Source organism: Serinus canaria, chromosome 5, assembly GCF_022539315.1.
Source record: "Serinus canaria isolate serCan28SL12 chromosome 5, serCan2020, whole genome shotgun sequence".
Classification (NCBI taxonomy): Eukaryota; Metazoa; Chordata; class Aves; order Passeriformes; family Fringillidae; genus Serinus; species Serinus canaria.
This window is the reverse complement of record NC_066319.1, coordinates 1,379,848-1,406,998: the sequence shown is the minus strand read 5'-3', so window position 1 is coordinate 1,406,998 and position 27,151 is coordinate 1,379,848. Positions and strand designations below refer to the sequence as shown.

The following is a 27,151-nucleotide window of genomic DNA, read 5'->3' as shown; positions in this document are numbered from 1 at the left end:
AGTGAGTGTGTTCATTTTACTAATGCACACTGAGGTCAGCTCCAGTGTGATCAAGTGTTTGTTCCTGAGGGCTTTTGCTCCCTGAAAGTGTATTTCTGATTAATTTGGCATCTGACATCACACTATTTCATATAAACACACAAACCAGTGAGTTTTAAATTTCTCCAGAGTCAGAGGGGTATTAGCTCAAAGTATTCTGGGGTAATTCAGAACCAGAAGGAAGCCTGTGAATATTTTAAAGTTAAATTATGGCAATAAAAACAAATCCCTTCCTTTTTTATAAATTGATTTATTTCTGATTTGTGTTTTTACCATCTGGAGCATATTTTGAACTCTATATTGCTCTGCTTGTTAGAGCTAGAATGAATAATTGACTAAACATAAAATACCATTTTGATGAACAAAACTCTGAGCACTTGAAAAAAAAAATTGCATTCATTGCAAGTGAAAGAAAATGCTGAGGTGGCTTTAATCCTGTAAGTGTGTGTGAGTTTGGCACAGCTGTTCTGGGAGAGAGGGAAGCAACTCCCTGAAAAATCTGTTAATCCAATTTTGGAAACAACTTTGTGTTCCAAGATGGGCCTGGTGAGAAGCTTCAGACACTGGGGGGGAGTGGAGATATTTTATTTACAGGTTGAGTTGGTGCTGAGGACTTGTGAGGTTTTTTTAGTGATTTAGGAGTTCTATGGGTTTATGTATCTCACTCTGTCCTTACCAGAAAGTTTTAGAAACTTCTTCCTAGTTTATTTAGGGTTTACTGCTATATTACTGCTTAAGAATATTTCCTTTGCTTTTGTTTTAACTCAAATTGTGTTTAATGTCATCTTTAAATTCTCATTTGTACTTAGTTTTCAATTTCCATATGGCTTGCCTGAATTAATAATCTCTGCTCAGCTTTTACTAGCATATACCTTTTTATGATCTATTATTACTAATTTTTATCTTTGTTTTTTCTTCTCAAAATAATACAAAAATACAATTACAAAAATAGTTTGAATATTTCATTTTATTATATTTATAAAGTAGTGGGAAAATACAACCATATTGATTTTTGATAATAGGCTGAATAATTTTTCTTGATGTAGCAAGCTGTAGTGCAGTGTGAAAACAAAGGCAGGAGAAAGTGCAAAATTCTCCTTTTGTGCTGGGGTTATAGCTGCTTTTTCATATTTATCCTCTGTTCTGGGTCAGATGTGAGATGCTTTGTGGCAAACAGAACCCCAGAAGTACAACTTAGTAGGTAAAATAGAAGCCATTGGATAAAATGAATGTTGAGGTAGTAAAATTCCCACTGACTGAAATGGAATTTATGCCATTATTTAATTGCCAATGTAAAATATATTATGAGAAGCAGTGTAGGATCATTCCTATCTGATCAGTTCTTTCTTGTTCTGCTCTTGTTATTCCTGGCAATTCTTCATAAAGAGATTTCACCAAAAATCCATTTTTGCTATCTCCTAATGGTCTCTAGAGAAATTGAGGGTTTTAAACTGTTTGCTGCTAAAGTGTAAAATTCTCTTTACGAATTGCCATGGTCAGTCAAAGCAAATATAAAGGTGTTATTTGACAGCCATTAGAAAACTTGGCTCAGGTAAAATGTGCTTTCAAAGAGAATAATGTTCTGCAGTGAGTGGCTCTTTATAAGTTTAAACTAATATATTCATTTGGTGATTTTCAATGAAAGGAAGGAGCCAGTGAGCACTGCAAAGTACTGCACAATTCTTGAATGGATTTTCAATCACAATAATTGCTTGGTCATTTCTTGGATCTGCTTCCCTGGGCTGCTAATGTTGTCTTAGAAGGGGGAGGGGATGATCAGGTTTCTTATAACAAGCTATAACCAAACCAAATGTATTAAAAAAACCCCAAATAATTCTTCCTTTCAATTCCCCCTTTCTCACAATCCACTTTGAAACAGAAAAGGGATTTATGGTTGTTGTATTCAGCAGGCATGGGACAACCAATGCCCCTCAAATAGAAACTTTTTCATCAGATTCCTCCTCCAGTGCTGCTGCCACAGCCACCTATTGAAATGAGAATGGTTTCAGTGGAGAGCAGTCGAGGGATGGATTCTTTGTACACCATCAGTTAATTCCTTCACTTGCAAATTTAATGTTGCATCAAAAATACAAAGTGCAAAAGTACTTCTCCCCTACATTTTCACACCATGCACGCCATTTTAACAATAGCTAATTAAAATGAGCCCTTCTGTTAGCAGAGCATCACGTTGCAGGCTGGGAAGAACAATGGTTTAGGGGTGGAGGAGTTGCTTTGAGCAGAGAGGGGTTGGGGCTGGGGAGAAAGCACTGCAGATTTTAGTATAATGTGAAGTGTTCAAAGAAATTTTATTTCATCATAAAGATTAGCAGGCTGTGTAATTCAATTTAAAGCTGGTTGGTGGTGTTCTGTCTATTACAAAGCCTTTTTTTTTTTTTATTGCCACTATTTTTTAATGTTGTATGTGACTACAAAACCTCATAGACAGCAGGAATGATCTTAGGGGTTTTGTGCTTCCCACCTGCCTTCCTCTTTTCCATTCTGCATGTTAGGAAATATGTGAGATTACCTTAAACTGAGCTACAAAACAGTCCCTCAGTGAAGCACCATCCCGGATTTTTTTTTTTGGCTTGTGTAAAATAATTATTTTTGTGGCCCAACAGCCACTGAAAGTAAAGACCTGTTAAAAATGTACGATGGAGAGGATGGAATTGAGCTTAAAACTCAAATGTTAGCATTTTTTCACACTGGTTGTGGACATTACTGTGCTGTAGAAAAGCAACATGCAGCAATTTATGGTAATGCACGACTGGCAGACCTTTCTCTTACAGTAATTGCCTATACTAGGGGGTTAATAAATGTTCCAAGAATTACTGACTTCTTTTTTTCCTTGAAGAAAAACAGAGAGCTGCTTATTGCTGGCTATAACCAGCCTGAGTAGCTTGCTCATTAACCCTCTTGTTGCAGGGGGCTGACTGCTTGGGCTTGGGCAATTCCAGCATGGGAAGGATGTGTCTTGGCACACAGGGGCTGTGAAAGAAAGTCCTGTCTCCCATCCACCCCTGTCAGGTCTGCTAGGAGACTTTCAAGCCTTAATTGCCTGTATTTAGGGAGTAGATTGGTTTTGGAGGGTGGGTGTAATGTTTGTGGGCAACAACCACTGGTAAAGGAGAAAAAGAAGAGGAGAACCACTTTTCCCAGAGCTAAAGGAACTTTTGTATTCCTTGTCCTGCTTGTGCTGGGCGTGGCAGTGAATGATGGCACCTGCTCTGTAGGGTGGCTCCAAGAGCCACAGGAAGCACCTTCAGCCCTGGGAGTGATGCCCTGAGAAGGCTGAGATAGAGCAGAGGCTGGACAGAGCTAAAGAATAAAACAGGGATTTGTTAAAAGGCCTCCAAGGGATACACCTTGGGCAGTACAAGAGCCTGGCCAGGGCTACACCCAAGATGGACTCCAAGTCACAAGTTTTCACACTTTTTATAAGTTTTGGTCCATTTACTTGTTGGGGTTAATTGTTCAATTACAGCTTCAGGTTATGAAGTCCCATCCTCCCAGTTTCCTCTCCTCAATTTGCTGCTGTTTGACACTTTTTGGGCCTGAAGCTGCAGTGGTGTCCTTGGGCTGGAAAAGGAGGGTTTTGTCTAACTAGACTGTGAAGAGAACTTGCTAACACTTAATATGAAGTTCAGAGTTACACACTAAAGCAGTACAAAATCTGGAAAATATGAAATCTAAACCTGAAAGCATCAGGTTTAATGATGCTTTAATCATGCTAATGATGCTTTCTGTAGGCTGACCTAGAACAGAGACTAGAGAGAGTTAAAGAATAAAGCAGGGATTTATCCAAAGGATCTCCTCCACGGACCCACCTTGGGCAGCACCAGAGCCCAGCCAGGGCTGCAACCAAGATGAACCAAAATGGCCCCAAAATGCACGAGCGCTCCCGGGGTCTCTCCCTGGGATCAGTTCTGCTCCATTTGCACCTTGCAGTTCATTGTCCCATCCCAGCTTTAGCCCAGGCAGTCCCACCCTGCTTGTTTTTCTCTCTCCAGCCCACGGGGTTTGTGCTCTTGGGCTGAGATTTGGATCATTTGTCCTTGGTGCCCAGCTGGAGCAGGAATTGTTTTGTCTCCCTGCTCTGTGCACAGAGCTCACCATCCCCTCATGTGAAGCCCAGACCCACCCACTAAAGCAGCACAGAATGTGAAACATAGAAAAGCTGAAACCTGAGGCATCAGGAGGCCTCTCTGTGTTCCTCAGCCAGTGACACCAGGCTGGGCTCAGTGCTGGCTCACGGGAGGGCTGGATTGTGGTGGCCCTGCCCCAGCTTTGGGAATGTTTGGGCTGTTTCTCAGGACTTGTGGTGGCTCTGAGGCTCAGGTCACATCAGTGCCTGACTTCACTAGGCTGTTCTGGTCTCTTTGCCCGTCCTGCACCCCAGCTGAGAGGGGACAGTCACCAAAGCCCCTCTGGCCACTGATGGTGCCTTTGGTGGAGAAGGAACAAAGCAGCACATCAGGGAACAGCAGTGTAAGGAGAGAGGCCATGGAAAGCCAACACGGGGAGAACAAAATAACATCAAACGGGGGGTGGGGTGGAGACTACAAAGAAGAGAGAGACAAATGAGAGCACAGGAACACAAAGTACTGGACCTGCTCTTTTTCACTTGCTTTTTCCAGAGCTTCATCTCTTCTTGGTTAATAAAATTAGGATATGAGAGCTCAGGAACACTCTGTACTTTGAATTTCCTGTAATTTTTGGTAAGTGAACCATAAAGACCTCAGAATTATGTGCATCTTTTCTAATGAACCAGAAGCTTTCACATCACAGGGCAGGCTCAGGGTCTCAGAGTGCAGTAGCTCCTTTTCTCTTGAATGTTGCCATTACATTTTTTTGGCATAACCAGCCAACACAAAGGGTTCTAAGTTTAAAGCAGAGTTGCAAATGATAAAGAATTACCCACATGTTCTTACTTTTCCCTGAGCTGCTCTCCCCCATCTGTTCCTCTGAAGGCTCCCTGCTCCCTCAGCAGTGCTTGGCATTTGCCTTTACTCCTGAGAGATGAGCAGAGAAGCTGCAAGGATTTGCTGCAGCTTTGTGCAGGAGATGTATCCTGAGCATGGCAGGGAAGGAATTTGCTCCTTCTCTTCTCTTCTGCCCAAGTTTCAGTGGCTGCAGGGAATAAAATGATGCTGTAGCTAGACTTGTGGTGCTGAGAGTAGAGGTCCTGGACTGCTGTCCCCTCTCAAACCCCATGAGGCTGCTGAGGGGCTTGGAACACAAGCCCTGTGAGGGAGCTGGGGGAGAAAAGGAGACTCAGAGGTGACCTTATCACTCTCTACAGCTCCCTGCAAGGTGGCTGTGCTCAGGTGGGGTTGGGCTCTTTCTCCAGCAACTGACAGAACCAGAGGACACAGCCTTAAACTGCACCAAGGGAAATACAAGTTGGATATTAGGAAAACATTTTTTGCAGAAAAGGTGAGAAAATTCTGGAATGGCTGCCTGGTGGAGTCCCCACCCCTGGGTGTGTTTGACAAAGCCTGGATGTGGCACTGGGTGCCAGGGTTCGGTTGAGGTGTTGGAGATGGGTTGGGCTCCATGATCTTGAAGGTCTCTTCCAACCCGGTCATTCTGTGAATTATGGGAATTTTGGCAATACCCAAGGAGGTGGTGGAGTCACCATCCCTGGGTGTGTTTAAAAACAGGCTGGATGTGTCACTGAGTGCCAGGGTTTGGTTGAGGTGTTGAGGATGGGCTGGATTTGATGACCTTGAAGGTCTTTTCCAACCCTGTGAATTCTGTGACCCACACTGCACAGAAAGCCACTCCCCATTTGCTGTAAATGACAATCCTGTGCCGTTAGCTGGAGTGGGAATGGCAGGAGGGGATGCCCTGCTGTGCTGGGCACCCAGGCTGCCCAGGGACAGGGGGAGGAAGCAGACACCTCTGCTCTGGTGCTGGAAGGGGTCTGGCATTGCAGTGAGGTACCAGAGTGTGTCCAGCTAGAGGGCAAGCAATACAGCTGTTCATAAACAACTGCTTCCCTGAGACCAGCTGTGAAAACAATGATGCTTGCCTGCGAGGTGAGAGGGCAAAACCTGGGCAGAAAGGAGAATAAATAAGGAATAAATTGTTACCTTTGCCTTAAGTGACTGAAATAGCTGCTCTCTGGATGCTTTGTGCCAGTGACCAGCTCTGATTCAGTGTAGTTGTCGTGTTATTCAGAACTTTGCCTGCATATCATGGCTTTTTACAGCAGCTTTCTCATCCCATTTTTTTTTGTTTCAAAGGCTAGAAAAGATGGCTGAAATGGGTAAGTCAAGAGAGATTCCTACTCTGCAGAAAGCACGCTAGGTGAAAAATTGCATGCTCCAACAGTTACCCATAGCATTTAATTACAGAGAAGTATTTATTGGTGGACCAGAAGAATTGCCAGTGTCCTCCTCTGCACTAGGGTACAGCTGCTGCATCACACACATTTTCAAGCACCTTGTGAAAATGTTGCTTGAACATTTTCAAATTCACAACAATAAGTGCCATAAATCTCACACATTGATTTTATAAATGTTTCCCTCCTAGGTTAGAGGCTTACAATTATCCTTATTGAGAAGCAGAGATGGCAGCAGCAGATCTTTCCTTTTCCAGTATCAGGGGCAGGAAAGATCAAGAGTTTCACCTGAATTCTGTCAAATAAAAGCATGCAAACTCTCTGTTGCAGAATGGGGTTTACATTGCATACACTGTTTTTCATTTTTTCTGTTTTGTCCTGCCTTTGGAAGGAGAATTAGGAGGTATTTCATTTTTCTGCAATGAAATTCAAAGATCTGGATTCTTAAAGAAAACTTCAGTGTGAATTTGACTGGTCTGCTGCGAGGTCCTGGGATGCTGCAGCACAAATTACAGCCAATAAACTGGAAATTAAACTTCTGCAAAGCCAGTAGAAAAGAGGAGGTGGCAAGAAACAGTAGCAGGGATGAGACAGAGAACTGGGAAATCACTGCTGCCAATGTCCACAGTTACCACTCCAAACCTTTATCAGGCTTCAAGCTTCCTTCTCAGTCTCTTTTTAGTGTTTGTGCTCAAACTCACAAGGAAGGGATCTGTGCCCTTCTGCTCAGGGAATTCTGGAATTCCCTCCTGCTCAGGGAACTCTGGATGGCCAGGAAGAAAACCTGCACAAGAGGAATTCAGCTCCTTGCAATAACATGATACAGCTGGAGTGACTTGGTTCTCTCTCTCAGTAGCTAAGGAACCTCTCTGTGAGCTGGGTTCCTCTAAAGGAATTTCCTTAGGGGGCTCAGGAGATTCCTGGCATCCAAGTTCATCTTGGAAGACTGTAATGGAATGTTTAGCTTTTCTTTGGAATAATAAATTTAAACAGGGGTTCAGAAGATAGTGCTGGAGGTTCCTAAAGACCTGCCTGGACATCTGAGCTGACTCATTTCTGTTTTTCTCTGTGCACCTTCTCTTTGTGTTCTGTGCTCCACAAACAGCTCAGAAAAGGCCTGGAAGGTGGAGGTGGGTCTGGAACACACATATCCCTGCTGGATATTGCACTCTGGAAGTGGAGTTTAGGCTCAAGCTTTTGATTTCTGCCCTTTCCAACTTAGAAAAGGAAGGAACAATTAGAAAAAGAAGGAGCAACAGGAAGGAAGGAAGGAACAGTTCCCAACAAGCATCAGTATTGCCACGTGAAAATATGTTTAAAACTGCCTTGGAATATCAAACTTGCTTCTTATACTTCAGTGTTTACAAATAAAAGCACAGGCCTTGGTCACAGGGTAAAATCTCAAGAGCAGCTAATTGCTTTAGCACACTGAAGAATGTTGCATTCTCAGAGTTATTAAAAAAGCTGTAGTCTTGCTTTTAGGCAGTAATTCCTGCTTTTAAAGCCTCTGGGATATTTAAAAAAATATTTTATCTTATTTCTTCTCTTTAAGTTTATTTTCCTTCTGATTATTCTTGCTATCCCTGCCTTTATCTTTCCTCTTATCATTATGGACATTTATTCACATAACACTGGTACTGACAGCTGGATAATTATAAACCCCAGTATGTTTTGTAGTTTCCCAACAATATGCTCAAAAATAATAATTTTAAAGGAAGTATTTCAGTTCCAGGTATAAAATCGAGAAGTTATGCAGGATATAATGTATCATATAAAGAAAATAGTTTTTAGGAGCTTCTTGTTTATGTATTTTGAGATTTTTCTCTTTGTAAGAAATGCTCTGGATACCTTCCTGGGATACAGAAAAAAAGGAGATATTTGAAGGGATTTTTTTTCCAGAAATACTGACTGGGCTCTGCCAGGCCAGGAGACAGAGGAAGGTGATTTCCTACTGCTTTGTGCATTTGTAAGTCCTAGAGACTTCTAAAAATGAGAAAACAAATGATTGGAACTAGCTCAAGGACTTGGGAAACAGGAAAATGTTTTGGAGATCATGTGTTTCCCTGGTTGGTGCATGTATTTGTTCATATTTAGATAGGTGGGCAGGTACTGGGAGGATCCTGATGGGGGGGTTGGGGTGTGTTGCTCAGTCCTGTGGGCAGAAAGGGAAGTTCAGCTGCTTGTTTGAAGGTCTCTGTCAGTAAGATAGAAGAATTTGGGGCAGAATCTAGATCTGGGTCCTGCACTTGTAATTCTCATTTCCTTCACTAAGTAGTGAAGAAATGATATCAAAACTTGTTTCTGTTTTAAATAAACTTTTTATGGAAATTCTCGTCCTTTTAGCTTTCCCTGGCCTTTTGCAGTGTGAAAATCCATGTACATTAAAATACCAAGACATTGTCTGTGATAATTATGATTAGCTTAATTACCTTCTGTATAATTGTTTCTCAAGATGACCTCCTTTTTGGTGGCTTTATTCATTTATTTTAGAGGGGGGGGAAAGACTTAATTGGAACTGTAGATGACAAAGATAAAGGGGATGTTCTGGGAAATAGGTCCAGATCTGTTTGTGTCAGGCAGTGGAAGCTGGTTTTTTATATTCTTAAGATTCATGGAGAAAATAATTTAAATTGATACAGTACGTGCGTGCACAAGGTAATATCAACAACCAATATATTATTTCAAAATCTGGTGAATTTCTTCATGGAGGATTAGGTTATATAGTGTGGTGGGCTCCAAAAAGAAAATAGAATTGTGTATTGATGACTTTAGAAATATTATTTGAGGGCAATAAAATGTTCTCTGGAATTCCCTCCTGAGTGGAGAAAATGGAGTTTGTTTGCAGTAATTGCATTTTCTAGCATTTGCTTTCGTGCTTTCCAATATGAGTTAAGCCAATTGGAACCTGTGATTTTGTTTTGCTTATTGGCAAAAGCACCATGTAAATTGATCCGTGATGCATTTATAGAGAATGCTTTGAAAGTTTTGAGAGAGAGATGCCTTTCTCTTATTAGATTTAGATAGTATTAGGGTTCATTTTTATGTTTAAGCCTATTGCAATAGTAACCAAAAACGTTTCTTTTCAATTAAGTCTAAATTAAGTCCAAGAAGGACATTTCTACTTAGCCCTACTGGCACTGTGAAGGCAGAGCTGAAGCTCCAGACTTGGTATTTGGAGTTCAAGGTCACAGGCATTTGGAACCACACGAGGTCCTGAAATTGGTCTAAAATTGGTCAGCCCTGCTACATTAAGGTCTCGATTGCAGGAGAAGAATCCAAAGTTCTGTTGGACAAAGCAGGGTTTATTTCTCTGTGTGCACAGTGCACACACAGAGCCTGAAATGCAGGGGCTTGATGCAGGTGGCTCTGTCACTGTAAATACAGGGAAATTCTGTTTAGGGAAGCAGCCTTCAGCTCTGCCAGACAAAAGGTCTTCTGGCCTGAAAAATCTCTGATGGTTTCCCTTAAAGGATCCCTTGGAAGGGGCACAGGGCAGCAGCACAGACCTGGGTATATAAATTGATACCTTCAGGTACCAATTTGCTGTGGCAAAGAGGAGAGGAGCAGGAACTCCCATGAATGCAGGAAGCACTTGTGAAAATTAAAAGGGACAGACAAGGCTATTGGGATTTCCAGGTAGGGTGGTCTCAGAATTTGCCAAATTTAAAGAGAAACTTCATGGCTGCCAGCTCCTTTGATTTTAAGTTATGTGATTTGTTTTTTCCCCTCTTGAAAGCTGTCTTTTAGGTTGCATAATTAAAAGCCTGAAAAGAGAGCTTTTCCAGGGACTAGCAAGCAATCTGTGCTGCTTGCGTTTCAGATTTCATAATTTTAAAGTCAATTTGGGGGGACTTTTTACACCTAAAGTTGGCAGTGCTGTGAGCTGCAAAATCTGTAGGTTTTTTTTTTTTTCTTTTTCCTTTTGCTTTTGAGGTTAGGCTGAACAAAACCTTCAGATTCTGTTTTGAAACAAAGAAACTCCACATATTAATTGTTAAAACTTTAGTGAAGATTTCCATGTTTCAATAACAGCAGCCCAGTGAAGTTCAAAACAAGCTGGAGATCAAAAAGCAGGACAAGTTATGTCAGAATAACGCAAAGGAAGCCGTGGAACGCTGAAGGGAAACAAAAGCTTGTCGCTGCATTTCTCATTTCAGCAGACAGGAGGGAGATATTAATCACAAACAGTTACATTAGAATAATGTTATGGTTGAGACATAAAAACATCAAAGCAAGGAATGGTGACAAGTGCAAAAGCGTGGTTAGATCAGACCTGTGGCTGAGCAGGTTCTGCAGCGCACGTGAGGATGTTTTGGCCTTGTGCTGTGCAAAATTCACTAGGTTGTCTTGTGGAAGAGAGAGAATGAGTGGAAACTTGGTGTTAGGCACCGGTGATGGTGCACATCGGAGTTGTGTGCAGTGCCTGCAGGGGTGGAGCAGCACCTGAGCTCCCTCGGCACCGCTCAGCCGAGCTCCACATCCACCCAGTGCTTCCTTGCTTTCATGGGTTTATGGCTCAGCCCCGGCATTATTGTAACGTAGTTTTTTGTGTTTAATGTTCCTTAGACTTGGTTTTCCATTGCCAGCATGGAGGAAATCCTAATGCATGAGTTTGAGAGGAGAAGGCAGCAGACTCTGAACCTGCTGTGTGGCTCGATCCGCAAGCGTGAGTATTAACGCTAGAGCTGTCAGGCCTTGTGGAAATTAATGAAGCCTGACGGCTACAGAGGGAAAGGTCACAGGCAGAGCTTGCACTCACCTAACATTTCTGTTTTGTTGTGTCTAACAGTGCTCTCAACAAAGGGGAGCTTTAATGTACAAGCGTTGGATTTATCGCAGGGATTCCAGGGCCCCAGCCTTTGCTTCTCCCTGTGCTGCGATGCGATGTTTTCTTTGCATAAAGGCAAAACAGTTTCGTGTTCGTTCATCCTCTCCTCTTGCTGTGTTGCCCACGTGTGTTTTGCCTTTATTTTTTTTTCTTCTCCAAAACTGGAGGGGAAAAGAAAAAAAGAAAAAGAAAAAAAGTGGCATCAGAATTGATCTCGGAATACTTTTTCACTGGGAAGACTTTGAGAGATCTCGTGCTTCAGTTCTTTGTACTGTTTTAGAAGCATGCTCTGGTTTTGTGCATGTTCTGTTTCTTATTTGCTGCTTTTTTTTTTTTTTTTTTTTTCTTTTAATTGTTTCATTGTGTAGGTTTCTACAGACACAGGCAGCTAAGCTGCATAGAAATTCATGGGCTATGTTTTCAGCCATGTGTTGGTTGATACCAGTTTGAGCTGTTCTGTTGAGGGCTTTTTGTGAAGGCCGACTTGACTAAAACAGCCAAAATATTTTCATAGTCAGTTGGTCAGTCTCATCTTGGAAAAAGTGTTTTTCTTGCCCAGTGTTGGATCTCAGAACCTGAAGTGGGTTCTTGGTGGGATAGGCCCAGCTTATCCCGTGGAAGCTCAAGTCTGTATAACTGTACTTATGCAGTCTAACTCACTTACTGCTGCTGAGGGAGAAATAGCAGCCTTTGGGCCATTCTGCCTTTGTTTTAAAAAGCTGGAAGGAACCTCTGTGTGTTGGGACTGTGCTGTAAATGCTGGGCAGAGAGAGTGACCATGGCCCTGTGATGCCAAGGGCTTTCCATGAGAAACCTCTCAGGAAGAAGTTGCAGAGCTGCTGACCAGAGCTGGGCTCTGCTGGTTGCCCTCAGCAGCTGCAGCTTTGGGGACTGAAGTGTGCAGGAGCACCACAAAATCTGCTCCTTCTGTGTTTACCCCTGGCTGTGTATGGGGCTGGTTATAGGGGAATACTCCATGACCAGTTTTGCACTTTTGGGGCAAACACAAAATACTTTAAATTTGAGATGATTCACTTGCATGCACATCTCTCTCTCTTGTGCAGTTTTCCCTCTTTTTAAGATTTATACTTCAAGGCTTCTCAGCCTGTTTCTCAGCATATGGCCAAAGGGTTTATGAGGCTATGAAACAGGCATGAATAAAGCTCCATGTTTCATGGAAGTGTTGTGTGGTTTGAATAGTTAATGCATGTGTATGCATATTCAGAGCTTTGCATCAAAACCACTTGCATTTACATTTGTGTGTAAATACAGGTTTCTACCACTCTACAGACAGCCAGTGTCACATTATTTCTCATTCCCCTACCTCCCTGTGGGGTTTGCAGGTAACAGTAGTAGAAAAATAATGTGATTTTCTATTTTTATAGGGGCTCAGCAGTTAACGTTCACTGCCAGGCACACTCCTTTTCATGTCTGGCAGCTCTGCAGAACTTGGGTTGTGTGACTAAACTGTACTCATATGAAGCATGCTATTAAAATGGGAATGGCTGTTCAACAGATTAAGGCTTCCTAGGCTCCAAGTGCTTAAGGGGAATTTAAAGAAAGCCACTGAAACAACTCCTTAGGTAGGTTAAAAAAACCCCACAGACCCCTGGCCCCAAGCTTGCCCTCTTGTCCCATGTAATAGATCTATTTAAAGTCAGTCTGTTATTCAGCTGACACTTGCAGTGGTGTAAGTGGCTGTAGCCAGCAATGGAAGTTCTGCCTTAGCAGCATTCAGACCCCCACTCCTTTTTTGCCACATCATTTTTCATCTTTTGCCCATTTTTCATTTTCATCTGATGCACTCTGCTCTGTGCCCACCAAATCCTTGTGTGGGCAGGAAGGTGTCATGGCACAGGCGTAAAAATGAACCTCTGGGGGACAAAGGTACCTGGGACTATAGCCTGAGGGTTGACTTGTTAGACCAGTCACAGAAGTTTTCTGAGACTCCCAGATTAATGCATTTACTGTAAACAATTCAATTTTTCCAAGGCATTCAGAGATAACCATTGTTGCCTTTGTTTGAGCAAGAGCAGTATTGACCTTTTGGCTTCCAGAAGAGAACATTTTAATTGCAGTATTTTCTTGATCAATGATTACATTGTGCCCTGGCTTGGACTGTTAAGAGCTGATGAAAAACATCTGAACCAAAATAATAGATATATTTTGAAGATACACATGTGCACACCCTGTGTATGTGTGTTTACAGACACAAATACTCCAGTATAAATGACTCTGCTTCACAGACTTAGTGCCCTGCTTGTTTTTGGTAGCTGTAATTTTAGCCTTTTGATCTCACCTATTAAGCATTTTAAATAAACTCAGTTATTATGCTGAGAGTTAATAATGGGGGTTTCTGAAGTGCTCAGCCCAGCAAACAGATCCCACTTTTTCTAGCTTGGAAAAGGATTCTTCTAATTGTTTTCCAGAGTCACAGTATAAGTTTAGAATGGATGATGTTGCTGATGCATAATGGAAGATTTGATAGTTGGGAAATCAGACTAATAAAGACCAAAAGTGGCTAATAAAGACTTAGTGAAGGAAAATGAGGAAAAGCCTTCCAACCTGTGTGTTGTGCTGTACAGGCAGCACTGATGCAGAGACACAGAGATTAATCTGGTCAAGATAAATCTAAATTATCATGGAGTAGGAGATTTTTGAAGATGACTGTTTCTATTTCCATATTAAACACAAGGTCAACAGATTATAGACAAAGGGCAGGTCTGCCAAAAGAAAACAAAATATTTCAGAAATTTTATCAGAGAGAGTGGATGTTGGGCAATGCCATGGGGCCTTTCAAGAAGGAAAAAACCAGAATGTGATGAATAAATAGCTGATCTGATTGCAGGTAATTTATTACTGTGATTAGTGCTATATAGTCCTTCTCCTCAAGGAAGAGAGAAGAATTGAATGAGACTTTGCCTTGTTGCTGCCCTGGCTTTTGATGTGTCTTAGTCCTAAAAATACCAACAGCTGTCTTCACACCAATTGCAAGAAATACTGTCTGGGTCCCCCCTACAGATTTCAGGTGCTTATATAAAATGTCTAATGCTAGATTTATGTGTTTTAATAATTACTGATGTCACCATTAGTTTGCCTTTGCATGTCCTGTGTGCCTCCAAAGTAAGCCCTTATTTTTAAAATGTCAAGATAAAAAAATACTGGGCAAAAATGCTCCAGGCTTAATTGGGCATAATATCAGCAAAACGTGCTGGTTTTCTAGTCTATCAAAACAAATGAAAGTGTAAAGCTTGGACATGTATCAAGTAAGATGAAGAGTTTTCTGTGTTAAAACAGGCAAATGTTGATAACTTAGCTGAAACCTGAATTTAACTCCTCCATCCTACTTCTCTGAGAATATTATCACACCTAGCTTGTTTTGGGGGATTGATGGTTATGACAAGTGTATCAAATTTCATGCTGGTGATATCTTTTATGTTTCCTGGGAGAAGAGAAAATAGCAGTTTTATCTTGTGCCCAGGAGTCACAGAGAGCAGGAATTGTAGGTACATGCTGCACAGAGTTTTTAAATAAAAATGCATTGCAGAGCAGCACGTAGTAGAGATGGGCAGGGGGAGGAAAGTGGGAAAGGAGTGAGTCAAAAACAGTAGAGGAGCATTTATTGCATCTCCCCAACTTTTATTTTAATGCAGCACCACAGAGAGTTATGAATATGTATTTTATTCAGTCCTGAGGTGTCTATGAAAAACACAGTCTGCTTGGTTTTTTCAAGGGATTTGTAGCTTTTTGGTTTTCCATCCAGAATTCACTAATTTTGCAGAGATGATGTTTGCACCTATGCCTCGTGTAATTGCTGTTTCTGTGCTGTAAATGCTGGAAAAGCAGAGGGTTCTGACTGGTTCCCCTGTAAGTCCTATTTAGGGGAAAAGTTAATCTTGTTGTACCTACTTACAGCCTTACTCTGAAGCTCACTTTTGAAAAGAACCCAAACCAAACAGTTTCAAAAGTTGAAAGACAAGTTTTAAACTAGCAAAGCCACTTCTGTTCAGGAGCACTGTACTCACAAGAAATGTGTAGCATCTGATTCTGTCTTCCCTGGGACAGGTGTTGTGAGTTCCAGACCTGGAAGACAAACCCAGAGATTTCTATTTCATTTTGCTGCCTTTCTGAGGAAAAAAAAAAAAAAACCAAAAAAACACCCAAAAACAAACTGCACAGAAATCCCCATAACAAACCCAACCATTTCTAAATCATTCTTAGTAATAAACACCAAAATGAAAGATAAGGTATGAGACTGAGAAATCAGGCTTGTGGGGAAGGCAGGAGCAGCTAGCTTTGATGCAATCCTACGTGGGATTTTTGGCAAGTCACAGTGGGACAGATTTTGTAAGAGAGCCTAACTTCTGCGAAGACACCACAGTATGGGGCTGCATTTTTAAGGGAGCTCAGCACCCAGTATGTTTATTTGGAAGATCTGGCACTGATTGCTGGTACCAAGTGCTTGAAAATCTGTTCTGAGCTCCAAAAATCTGGCTCTGTGAGCATGATCCATGCCTCCTTCCAAACAATGGTATTAGTTCCTCTGAATTGAGGGGAGCAAACATGTGATTCCTTACTTCTGACTCTGATGGTAAATGATTTAATCAGATTTTCCTTTTTTCTAGTTTGTCTTATGTGGCTGAGTTTCATGGTTGCTTCTACTTTTGTGCTTTTTACAAGAAATGAGATACTAGCATAAAATTAACATAAACATAAACACAAACATAAACATAAACATAATAATAATAATAATAATAATATAAAAGTATGTTGCAAATGAATTGAAGCTTTTGGGAATAGGTCTTGAATAAATGTGGATTCTTTGCTTTTTTTTTGCCAAGGTCAGGATTAAATGTGTGAGAAGGTATTTTTTGTTCAGACTCAGATGTTTATTAGTTCTTATCTATGTTTCAGTCTCACAAGCTGTGAGTTCTGCAGCACTTCACTCTAACAAACTGAAAATGGAGCTGTATCTCCCTCTCTACAAGGCCTTAAGGATAAACTGTCCAATTAAGAAATGGCACCTAAATTATTGTTATTTTAAACCCAACAACCAACCATGCAATGTGGACTCTTCTATCCAATTACACAAACCCACCCAAACCCATGGAGAAGAAGGTGAAGAAGAAGGACCAGCCTCCACCCTAAAACCTCCATCTTGCTTTATATATATTACTGTATTCTAAAACCTTAAACTCTGTTTTCCCCCTGTGATATTACACACTTCTATTCAAACTCCACACCCACAATCCCAGTTCTGTCATTCCATTTTGGAAGCTTCTCCACAGCCTCAGGTCAAATGCAGTGCTCTCTTGGGGGTCAGTACCTGTCAGCACAGAAAGTCTGAAATTCTCAGCAACCAGGGGTTCCAACAAATAAATGCCACTGGAATACAGATGAATCCAAATAAAGCCATAATTTAAAAAACCAGCAGCCCCAGCAGTCTGCTCTGGTGCTCTCAGGACACGGCTGGCAGGCATCCTGCACTCCTGTTCACCTGCAGGCTCCTCACTGCTGGTCACTGCTGGGGACCGACCTGCATGAAAGCCTGGTGGGCACATTCAGGTGAATAACCCAGCAGTGCTGTTCCATGCCCCCTTTGGAGCTGGTTTGGCTGCCAGCAGCTGGTGTTGCTGAGCCCTGCAGCAGGGGCTCTGTGCTGTGCCATGGCTTTGTGTGCCATTCTGTGCATTTTCAGACCCTGTTCCACTGAGTGCAGGAGGAGCAGCATCCGTGTGCTGTGCCCAGCACGGAGATGCTCCCAGGCCTCGGGTGTTCCGCTCTGTCACTGCTGGCTGGCTGCTTGTTGTGGGAGGAAATGTGCTAATGAAGTCCTCTTTTTTGTTATTTCAGGAAACCTACCATATGAATATAAAATAGTGATTGCTGGGAATCATGAACTGACATTTGATAAGGAATTCATGGCAGACCTTGTTAAACAAGATTACTACCGCTTTCCCTCTGTGTCCAAATTGAAACCAGAGGACTTTGACAATGTTCAGTCACTTCTGACAAATAGTATTTACTTACAAGATTCAGAGGTAACAGTTAAAGGATTCCGAATATATGGTGCCCCGTGGTAAGTCTCAATTTCAACTTTCTTTGCTGTTTATTGCTTGAACCCCAGCAGGAATCATTCCTGCTGAACCTGCATGAAGCTGCTTTGTTGCATTGCCCTGCAGAATAGAATCAGACCTAGCTGTAACCATTCTGACACAGTTGCTTTTCTTTTTAAATTTTTTTTTCCTTTTCTTTTTGGATAGATAATCTCTATTTAGCCATGTGTGTGAAATAAGACAAAAGGAACTGTAACTATTTCTGTTCTGCCTGCTGAATGCACCTAAACTGTGGAGTCAATACTGACTCTGTGCTTGTGGATGAACTGTGGTGGCATTTTGGGATGCATTAGGGAAACTCCATTACATTCTACAAAGCTAAGCTATTTATATCTGCTGTGCTAATAGATTAGTGTGGTGGCATTTAACACCCACACAGCACAAGGGCACAAGGCAGCAGGTGCTTTAAGCCTTATTTTTGAGCAGTTCTGGGCATTGTTTTCTTTTGCTTGTAAAGCTGTGATAACAGAATTTCAAACCACTTTTGGTCTCATTCCACCCATGTGTCAAGCATGTCACGCAGGAAAGATTGCTGCCCAGTTTTATGCTGAGGAGATCTTGCCTTGTTTTTTCTACATGTCATTTAATTGTGATGCCTGACATCTTTCTCTGGAGCCTTGGGTAGCACTTGTTCTAAATTCTCATGCTAAGAACAGCCACAGTCCTCTCAGGCTGTACCAGAGACCTGAACTTGAGTGATGGTGATAATCACTCTGTTGCTTGGAATTCTCAATTGTCAGCAGAAGCACCGAGATGCTAATTTATGCACACCTATAAGAAGGGCTTTTTATGAGCTTATAACTTATTTTTGATGTCAGGCTTGCTTTAAAGGTGAAAGCAGGAGAGGGGTTGAACCAGGAAATGGGACAAACCTGTACATGCAGTAGAAATTTTCCCCTTAGCTCATCCTGGTTGCCTTGGCCTGCAGACCTTGGTGGCTGGTGGGGCACCACACGCACTGATGCTTCTGACAGTGCTTTCTCCTGGTCCTGTTGTGTGCATCAGTGCTGGCTGGAAAGCTGTGATCTAGCTCTGTATCTCACATTCTTGACTAGAGCTGCTAATCTTTTCATTTAAGTCATAGCCTTTAGCTACTAGTTTAAATCAGCCTGACATTGCTTAGCTAAAAAAAGAGTAATGCTCTAAATCCTTGCAATATCAGCAAATTGGGAAAGATGGTCTTAATTCAGGTTAGGAATCATCTCCTGGAGACATTTCAAAGTAATTTTTTTGTAATAGCAGCACAGAAGGCCTTGGGTAGTGAGGTGGGTCTGAGGCTTGCTGCAGGGTGAGGAGCTGAGGAAGATGTGCTGCTGAGGTTGGGGTTGTGTTCAGCTGCTTTGGTGTGTGTGCATCACACTTGGAGGGCCTCTCCCGTGATTAGGGAGTGCAGGCATATTTCCAAATTTATTTGGATCAGATTTAATGAACTCAGCTTCCTGCAGCACTGCTGGAGAGACCTGGAGAACACAGGAGAGAACTGTGTGATGCACCTTTACATTTATATGTGCGGGCAACTCATGTTCCTTTTTCTTCTCTTTCCCTTCCCAAATCTGTAATGGAAATCTGTCATCCTTTGGTCTCCAGCTGCATTTAGAAGTTCTTTCAATTTGCAGGTGTGCACATGGATTTAGAATGTTTGCTCTGCAATATTAAGGGACATCACATCAAGGCCCTGAGTTGTCTCAGCTGTAAAAAGTGAATGGCATGTGTCTCCTGACCTAGTCATGGAAGACAAACCTGAATTAATCTGTCCTATCATCCATTGATAGCTGGATTTTTCCCAGTAGTGATGCATGATAAAGGAAGCTAGATTATTAGAAATTGACAGTGAGCTCGAACCAAGTGAGGACTTCTCTCTCCTGGTCTTCATCTGTGTTTAGCTGCCAAAAATCGTTGTCAAATCATGTCCTGAGCAGCTGTTGGTGTGGAGTTGAAGCTATCGTTTTCAATTCAGCTTTTTAGATCCATCAGCCAGTCTGTGTTGAGAGCAGAAATGTGGTATTGTCCGTGCATTTCCCCCTTTTTAAAGTTTAATGATGACAGTTTTTAGAAAATGTGAAAATTTACTTTTTTGTGTTTTAGCCAGTCTTTCAGAGGAAGAAAAAGTCCCATCAGATATTAGTAAAATCTGCTCTGATTTTGTTTTGTGCCTGGAAACTGAGACAGAATGACCAGACAACCATTTCACCACTTCTTAAATTTTTGTGCTCTCTCTCCCCTCCAATCACGTCTTACTCTATTCTATAAATCTTCAGATTACCCCAAAGGAGGAGAAGTGGTGGGATTTTGTGTGTATTTACAGGCTCCTTACCCAAATTAATTCTGTCCCAGAAATGGGGCACTGCTCATTAACCCAGAAGATGTGCCAACCCTAACAAGAGATAAGTTGGCATGTTCAATTTATGTGCAGTTTTGTAAGTATTTCCAGAGGGGAGGAAAAAACATTTTCTCATTTGCTGATAAAGCTACAGGTTTTAATTTAAAAAAGAGGGATCAAACCAAGAATAACAGATGTGATTCTGGAGGTTTGAGCCTGTCAGGGGTTTCTAAGAAGTAATTGCCAGAGTACTGGGAAGGCTGGCTATAATTCATCTATCTAGAAAATGTAAATTGCCAACTCAGTGTAAATACAGAGAGGAAATATCAGTTCATATTCATTATATGCTATTACTCAGGGTACATCTAAAAGCTTTCTAAAGACCTAAGAGAATTCCAGTAGTGCCTCCTAACTTACAATTTAGCAGGATTTGTGAGTAAAAAAAATAACTTACAATACATGGGAGCATTGGTGTGTGTTTGCAATTGGAATGTGCTGTGGTGCATAACAACAGCCTCTGAGGAGCAGAAAATTTGAATTTAGCTTGATAGTTCTGAGAGCATTAAATGGCATTAGCTGGAGGGAAGTTGAAAAGAAGAGTCTCAGCTCCTAAAAGAGAAAAGTGCAAGGGTGGGACATAAATCACATTCAGAGCTCTGCTCATTTTCTGAGGTGAAGAATGTAAGTGACATTTTCACACCTTAAATAGGAGATTCTTTGATGTACCTTGAAGGAACAAAATGGCTGAAGATTTTCCATTTGGTCTATAGATAACAATCCACAAAAACATTCCCCTCCTTTCTCTTCCTTCTCTTTGCCCTATGAACCTGGCTTGTTTGCTGGGAAAATAATTGATAGTTTATGCAGTAAAAAATTCTGTAAGGTTCCAGTGAAAACGTTTCCTCCTTGGGAAATTTGAAATTGAGGTGTGCTATTAAACAGGATGGAAAATAAAACTAGATTTATGAATTTTTAAATCTTCAGACTCCCTCTGTGAAGTAAACATGAGCATAACTCATGCTGTGAAAGGGTAAGGAGACAGTCTGTTTTTACTGCAGCTTTGGGTGCTGAATATGCATAAGTGAATTAGTGTAAGTTTTACTTATATTCAAATGTTATTTTAAAATATGTGTTGTTTTTTTAAAATTACATTTGAAATTGTTCATCTGAGCTGAGGGCTGAATTTACCACAGTGTGCTGTAGACATTTGGATACAAATATTCTCTCAGTGTGTGTTTTCTAATGAAGCTTTAAAAGCACTCAAACCACCAGAGAACTGCAGTTAACTGGAGACAGAATTTGTTTAAACCACATTCTGACAGAAACAATTGTTCAGGGAGAATATTTTTCACTGTTTTATTTCATTCTGCTGATCAGCTCTATAACTTTTGTATGTTTTTGCCTATTTGAAAGAGAAAAGTAATTGAAAAGAAAAAAACTGTCCTGATGTACTTTACTTTGTGTGCATTGGAATTCATGATTCTTACCCTGATGAAGAAGGAGGCAATAGGTTTATTTATGGATTTTAAATTCTGTTCTGCATAAGAATTTCACAGAAAACGTCAAAAGTTGCAAGTGTAAAATAATCTAACAAATCAATCCTTTGCATCATTTTCTGCTATGACAGTATGTGAGCTAATTCCACTCACAGAGTGAGAAGTAAAGCTGCAGGTCTGGGACTTTCAGCCTATATATTTGTTTAGATAACTGGAGATACATATATCTTTTTGAAGGAAAAAATGCGTAGGGCAAATATATATGTATAAATATATAAGCAAATATCTACAATATAGCATATAAATGTATATAATTATCTATATAAATAATATATAGACTTTCAGCCTATATATTTGTTTAGATAAGTGGAGATACATATATCTTTTTGAAGGAAGAAAGGTGTAGTGTAGATATATAAATATATATAAAAATATACACAGTATTATATATATATTTATATATAATATTAATATATATGTATACAGATATAAATATATATTAAAAATTATATACTTTTAGCCTATATATTTCTTTAGATAACTGGAGATAGAAGTATCTTTTTGAAGGAAGAAATGTGCAGTGTAAATACATATAAATATATAAATAAATTTTTACAATATAATATATATATTAATATATATATTCTACATATACATATTAAAATATATAAATAATACATATATAGACTTTCAGCCTATATGTTTGTTTAGATAACTGGAGATAGATGTATCTTTTTGAAGGAAGAAATGTGCCGTGTAAATATATATAAATATGTAAATATAGAAATAAATATCTACAATACAATATCTATAATATAGTATAGATAATATATACATACATACATATATAAATAAATAAATAAATTATATATATATATATATATATATATATATATATATATATATATATATATATATATGTATATAGTGCTTATATAGACTTTCAGCCTATATATTTGTTTAGATAGCTGGAGATAGATGTATCTTTTTGAAGGAAGAAATGTGTAGTGTAAAAGCTAATTCAGTATAAATCCATGGATGCCAAAGGTTACCAGAATCAGCTTTATGTGGATAACTGAAAAGCACACAAAGGTATAGGATGGCAATCAATTATTTAAATAATGCCTGAAATCAGTGATTTGCATTGCTGTGATGGACATGAGTTCCCCCAGAACGCAGGTGGGAGTGAAGCTCTCCCCCCCTTCAGGACAGCAGAATTGTTCAGCAATATCCTGCACATTTGTCAGGCTGGAGCTGGTTCAGGTCTCGAGAACAGAAGCACAAAGCTGGCCTCCCACTTGCTTTTAATGAATCCTAGTGGGTTTTTCCTGTGTCCAAGAATTTGATCTGGAGGGTGATCCAGAGGTCAGGAACAAACGGCTCACTATCACTCACGTCTGCGCAGCCAAGGCTTTCATTTGCTTTTTTTAGTAACTCCAGAGGAAGTGCCTGAACTCTTTTTTCAGAGGCAAAGTTTTAATTGGCATAGATAATGCAACCTTAAGAAAGCAGAGGCAGGTTCAGCCATCTCTTTCAGAAATAATGTTTTGTGCAATCTTTTCTTTTTAGCCCAGTGTAAAATCGGGGGTTTCATCAAATGATTTTACATCAGTTCAAAATGATTTCTCTGACTCAGTTTCTTTCTCTGCTTCATTTGCAATAATATTTTAGTACAGGCAGCTCCAAGTTAGTTACTTCTGCCTTGTTCTGATCAGTGTTTTCAGACTCTCTGTTTATCCTGTCAGAGAAGTGTCAGAAGGTTTTTTTTTTTCCTTTCCAATTATAAGTTTTGTAATGCATCATGGGTTTTGCTGACAGTCTTCAAGTTCTTGAAATAGCAAGCAAATTAACAGCAGATATTGAGCGTGAGGACTGGAAAACCAATTGGCAACTCAAATGATGGGATTCAGATACACTGATGGGTTGGAATGGATCTCATTTCTTTTATTTTCATGGTCTTAGCTGGCAATTAGCTCCTGTCTAAAAAAAAGGAGGGATAGAAATTGGGCTATTCAGCAATAAAGTTCTTCTTTGCTGTTTAGTGGTGAGGAAACCAGGGGAGCCTGGACAAGGCTGTGTGTGTTGCACCACTTTTTCAGGAATTCTGGTGTTTATGCAGTAGAAGTCAGCAACTGAGAGAATTATTGGCAAAGACTGAAGTCTCCTGTCTGTATGTTAAACAAACACAGCACCACTGCAGCGTGGCTGTGTTTAAAGGTGCAGGCTTCTGTTTCGTTTTTCTTGGCATTTCTCCTCCAGGTCTCTCAGTTCAGAATGGAAGAATGAATTCCCCCTGGTCTAGAATTGCAAAGGTTTGTTTACATTTTTTGCCTTGTTGGGAATGTGGCTGATTTTTCTTTGGTCTCCTTGATATCAGATTCACTTCCAAGTAAAAAAATTGTCCTGTTTACTTTTAAAAGCTTTCTTTCTTTTTTTCTTCTTTTTTTTTTTTTTTTTTTTAAATAAAGAGTGGGATGTCTGGCATTTTAAATACACTCATTCAAAAGTATTTTTTAATCCTGTGGCACAAACCTGCCCTGTTTAATTCTTTGGACAGCTCTGCATCCTGGCACTGGGGAAGATCATGAAGTCTTGATCTTTTCTTCAGGTTTGACTTCAGCAGGAATACGAACTTTAGAGTATTTTTTACTAGTGTTAACAAATAGACTGTGCCTGTTTGTGAGTGGAATTCTAGCCAGTTAAACCAGATATAAAATGGTAGCTCTCCTAAATCATTCCTGGTGTGGAAACAGGGATTTGAATTCTTCCACAGCAGTACAGACAAATGATTGTGGAAATCTGCTCTGAGTCTCTAATTCTTGCTCCATTTTCCTGGAGTTCAGGGAAAAAGCAGAGAGGCAGAAGGAGTCAGAATGAGCTGTGGTGGTGGGGTGCTCATTATTCATGGTGGCCTCCCCATTTGTAGGTTGAAGTATGGTTTGCTCAACAAGAAGGACATTTTGATAGACAAGCTGTGCTTCTACTTGTAGTTTTGCTTTGGTTGGTGTGCTTTTAGTTGCCAGAATCAGCAGTTTGCTTTCCTTTAGCTGAGCACTGGATAACACAGTGGTCACTGTGGCCTCCATGTGCAAGGAGCAGGCTGAAAGTATTCACCCCCAACCTGGAGTTAGCAAGAGAAGGAAACAGAATGCTGCAAAACTCCTGGCATTTTTAACTCTGGAGCGCCAGGCTTTGTCTTGGGAAGGGGTTTGAAGCCCCTTAAAGAATGGGAGCTGGGAAAGAGGAGTTGTTAAGGCAAATCTGGAGATAGGCTGTTCTGTACAGGGCAGGACTCCTTGCAGTGTGTTGATGCTTGCTTGAAGAAATTCTCCTGCACTTCAGGACTCCTGCTTTTCCATTTCCTCTCACCTGCATGTGCCCCACACCTCTTTGTGGTGGTCTGGTACAGAAGGGAAGACAGACATAGCTGAGAACAACATGCTGTTCAGGTTAACTGCAAAATTACCTCTCTCTAGGACAGCCACCTTCACAGCAGGAGAGTGGAGAAGTAAGAGAGGGGCTGCAGCTCTGACAAGCTGACACCAGGATGGATTTTGCATTGCGTGGTGCTCTTCAAGCCTCATTACTTTCATTGCTTCATTTCCCCTATGCCCTGAGCAAGAAGAATTAGGGAGCAGGTGGATGCTCTGAGTGGCAGGCAGAGAAGCCTGTTGGAGGATGTGCTGGGTCTGGCTGAGCTGGAGCTTGTTCCTCACAACACCATCCCAGCCCTCTGCTCTGCCCTGGGGGCTGCAAGGGTCCTAACAACAGGCCTGTGTTTGGCCACAGCATCAGCACTGCTTTCTCCAACACCCCTCCCCTCCATCAGGAGGCTGGGCAAGATTTTGGAGAGGAACATAGTGAGACACTGACCACAGGAATATTCCATACCATGTGATGTCAGCCCAGATAGAAAAGCTACAGAAAATGGGGGGATGGTGTTTGATATTTGCAGTGTTTGCCTTCTGGAGCAAGCACTCCATGTGATGAAGCCTGGCTTCCTGGGGAGTGAAATGAATGAAATTAGGATGGAGGAGGTGACAGGGAGGAAGGTGGTTGGGTATGGGAAACAGATGCAATCTACACGTGGTTTGTTTCACAGTTCATCTATTCAGGACAAACAGGAGAAATGTGGGAGAATTTACATTGCAGGTAGAGTTGACAATAAAGCTCACGTGATGTGATGGGGGTAAAATGCAATAGAAATGGAGAGGCAATTATTTTTTATTTTTGTAAATCCAAAAGTAAGTGACTAGATTTTGTTAGCTCCCAGTGAAGGGTAAGATTTGTCATGACTGTCTTTCAGATGATTTGGGTCATGTTTATCTAATACTTATTGATCACAATGCTAACTTTACTGACATGTGTATAAAATGCTTAGAGTAATTCTCAGAAGCTATGAAATAAAGCAAAATAGCACATGCACTTTAAATAAGAGACCACTGATTGTGCATCTGAGCATAGACATAAAGGTCAAGAGTGACAACTGCATTCATCAGGATTTTCATGAGAATCTGTTCAGTAGAATAGATCTGGCACCTCATTTCAGAAGTGGTCAACACTCATGGATTCAGCTGAAAATCAATGAGATTTCATTGGGTATTTATAACCACCCCTACAAGGTTTAGCTGCTGGTCTGGATTGTCGTTTGTGTACCTGTAAAATGTGAGGATTGCTGACATTTCTAACACAGCCACTAGGACAAAGGGAATAATGCTTCCCAGGAGGTGATCTCGTGGTGATTTGAAATCATCTGACACCTCTGCCATCGTGTTCATTTTGCAAGTAGTGCAAGCACTTGAGTTTTGTGTCTCAGATCTGCCAGCCTGCCTGTCCTCTGCTCCTGGAGGACTCTCACCTTCAGGTTTGCTCCTTCACCAGCATTTGTAGGATGGGTAGAGCTTGCAGGAAGGCTCTGGGGTCTGGTCCTTCAGAAAGCCAGTTGATTTTTGTGCATATGTGAATCAGTGTGAATCACTGACAAAAGCTGATATTTGCAGCTGCTAACTGTATTAATCTCTTGAGTCAGGTTTGTTGTTATTTATAGTTGTGTATCACCTCCAATTTTACATAAAGCAAGGGAAGGCTGTCTTTCAGTCTCCTTTTCCTGGCACAGATTTTAATGCATCTTGTTTTCAAAACTGGGAATGTAATAAATTTCAAGAAAGGTGTTCTCTTTAACACTTCCCTTGGTGTTCCATCTGGGCTGCTTGGGACACTTCCCTTGGCCTGCACTGCAAGAAAAAGGAGAAAGGCAACCTGAGTTGTTAGTCTGAAAGCTCTAAGTGTTCCCATTTTTGAACATGGGATGCCCTAAAACACTGTAATCTCAGTTATGGCTCCCTGAATTTGGTTTTTCAGTTTTTAGCAAGCTTGGCTCCTTCTTCTGTTTATGAACATAACATAAGTTTCATGTTTTTTGAGAAACCTGCAAAGTGCTATTTTAAGGAATATTGTCTTCCACTGCCTAACCTGCAGATCTTTTTTCATAAGCTCCTGGATTTATAGGGTTCAAGAGCTTGCATTGCTGCATGTATAGAGGTGGAACATTTGGGACAGCTTGGAAAATGACAGAGTAAACAAAGTATAGATCACTCTGCAGAGCTCCTTGCAGGGCCAGATGGGGTATGGGGCATCTCTGCTGGGCTGCAGCATCTGCTCCCATATTGCAGGGGTTCTGAAACAGTTCCTCACGTGCCAGGATTGAATATCTGACCCACAAATGCACAGCTGAAAAGTGTAGTTGCTACCCACTTTAATCACCTAATATCAGCCCAGAAATCCAAGTGACCTGAAAGAGTGAGAGGAAGAGAAACAAACCAAATAAACACCTATTTTGTCATTGTTTTGTGGATTTTGGGGACAGAACATATAGACATATATATATATTTATGTGTGTGTGTGTGTATATGTATGTATATATATGTGTATGTATATATATATATATATATATATATATGTATATGTATGTATATATGTGTATGTATATATATATATATATATGTA

General features: G+C 40.8%; 1 protein-coding gene across 3 annotated transcripts in view; it reads left to right on the top strand.

The window, feature by feature from the left end:
* Positions 1 to 27,151, top strand: part of MPPED2 (metallophosphoesterase domain containing 2) — a 117,471-nt gene that overhangs the window by 47,738 nt on the left and 42,582 nt on the right. For all 3 annotated transcript variants that reach the window (XM_030240714.2, XM_030240716.2, XM_050975738.1), the window contains one exon: positions 17,067 to 17,292. In XM_030240714.2, coding sequence (XP_030096574.1) covers positions 17,067 to 17,292 — 226 coding nt within the window. The remainder of the gene's footprint in view (positions 1 to 17,066; positions 17,293 to 27,151) is intronic.